Source organism: Acanthamoeba castellanii (genome assembly GCF_000313135.1).
Source record: "Acanthamoeba castellanii str. Neff unplaced genomic scaffold scf7180000084763, whole genome shotgun sequence".
Lineage (NCBI taxonomy): Eukaryota > Discosea > Longamoebia > Acanthamoebidae > Acanthamoeba > Acanthamoeba castellanii.
In genome coordinates, this window is record NW_004457323.1 from 298,063 (window position 1) to 298,832 (window position 770).

General features: G+C 67.0%; 1 protein-coding gene across 1 annotated transcript in view; it reads left to right on the plus strand.

The window, feature by feature from the left end:
* ACA1_242500 (calponin domain containing protein) overlaps positions 1 to 770 on the plus strand; it is a gene marked incomplete at both ends in the record, with an annotated part of 9,208 nt that overhangs the window by 5,177 nt on the left and 3,261 nt on the right. Inside the window, 2 exons of the mRNA XM_004335347.1 lie at positions 46 to 185; positions 262 to 767. Of these exons, the coding sequence (XP_004335395.1) occupies positions 46 to 185; positions 262 to 767 (646 nt within the window). The remainder of the gene's footprint in view (positions 1 to 45; positions 186 to 261; positions 768 to 770) is intronic.

Sequence of the window (770 nt, forward strand, 5' to 3'; positions counted from 1 at the left end):
CGAACTCCAGCCCCTCGAGGCCCTCACACGGCTCGAGGTGCTCAGCCTCCGGCGCTCCACCGTCCGTTCGCTTGACGGCCTTCGGCGGTGCAAGCGGCTGCGCGTGCTCGACCTCCACTCCAACCCGCTCGTCAGCGTCGCCGCCCTCTCCACTCTCACCGCCCTCGAGCGCCTCTGTCTCGCCGGTACTGTCGTGTCGTGTGCGTGTCGTGTGTGTCGTGTGTGTCGTGCGCTGAATCGCTTGATGCAACACGCACGCAGGGACGTGGTGCGAGGACTACTCGCAGCTGCGGCAGCTGCGGAGCCTGGTGGAGCTCAACCTGGACCTGTCGGCCTTCGCGCAGCTGGAGGTCATCGAGTCGCTCCCGCACCTGCGCACGCTCAGCCTCGCACGCTGCCCCATCGCTCGGGCCAAGTGGGCCTACCTCGCGCTGGCCCGCAACCTGCGCGAGCTCAATGTGGCCCACACCTCCTTCACCGACTGCACTGTCCTCTCCGGGCCTGACCCCCACGGCCTCGCACCAGTGCCGAGCAGTGATGACGTCAGCACCATCAACAGCGGTCGACCGCTGGCCAACGATGGCGACGAGGAGGAGCAGAGAGCACCAGCGACGACAACGCGGATCGTCGTGACCGAACCCTACGACCACAACAATGATGAAGGCGACGACAACGACAATGATGACGGTACGCGAGCCGTGGCGACGACGAGCCAACAACGGGAGGCGCTCACGGGGCTGGAGCGGCTGGACCTCGACGGCTGCCACGTC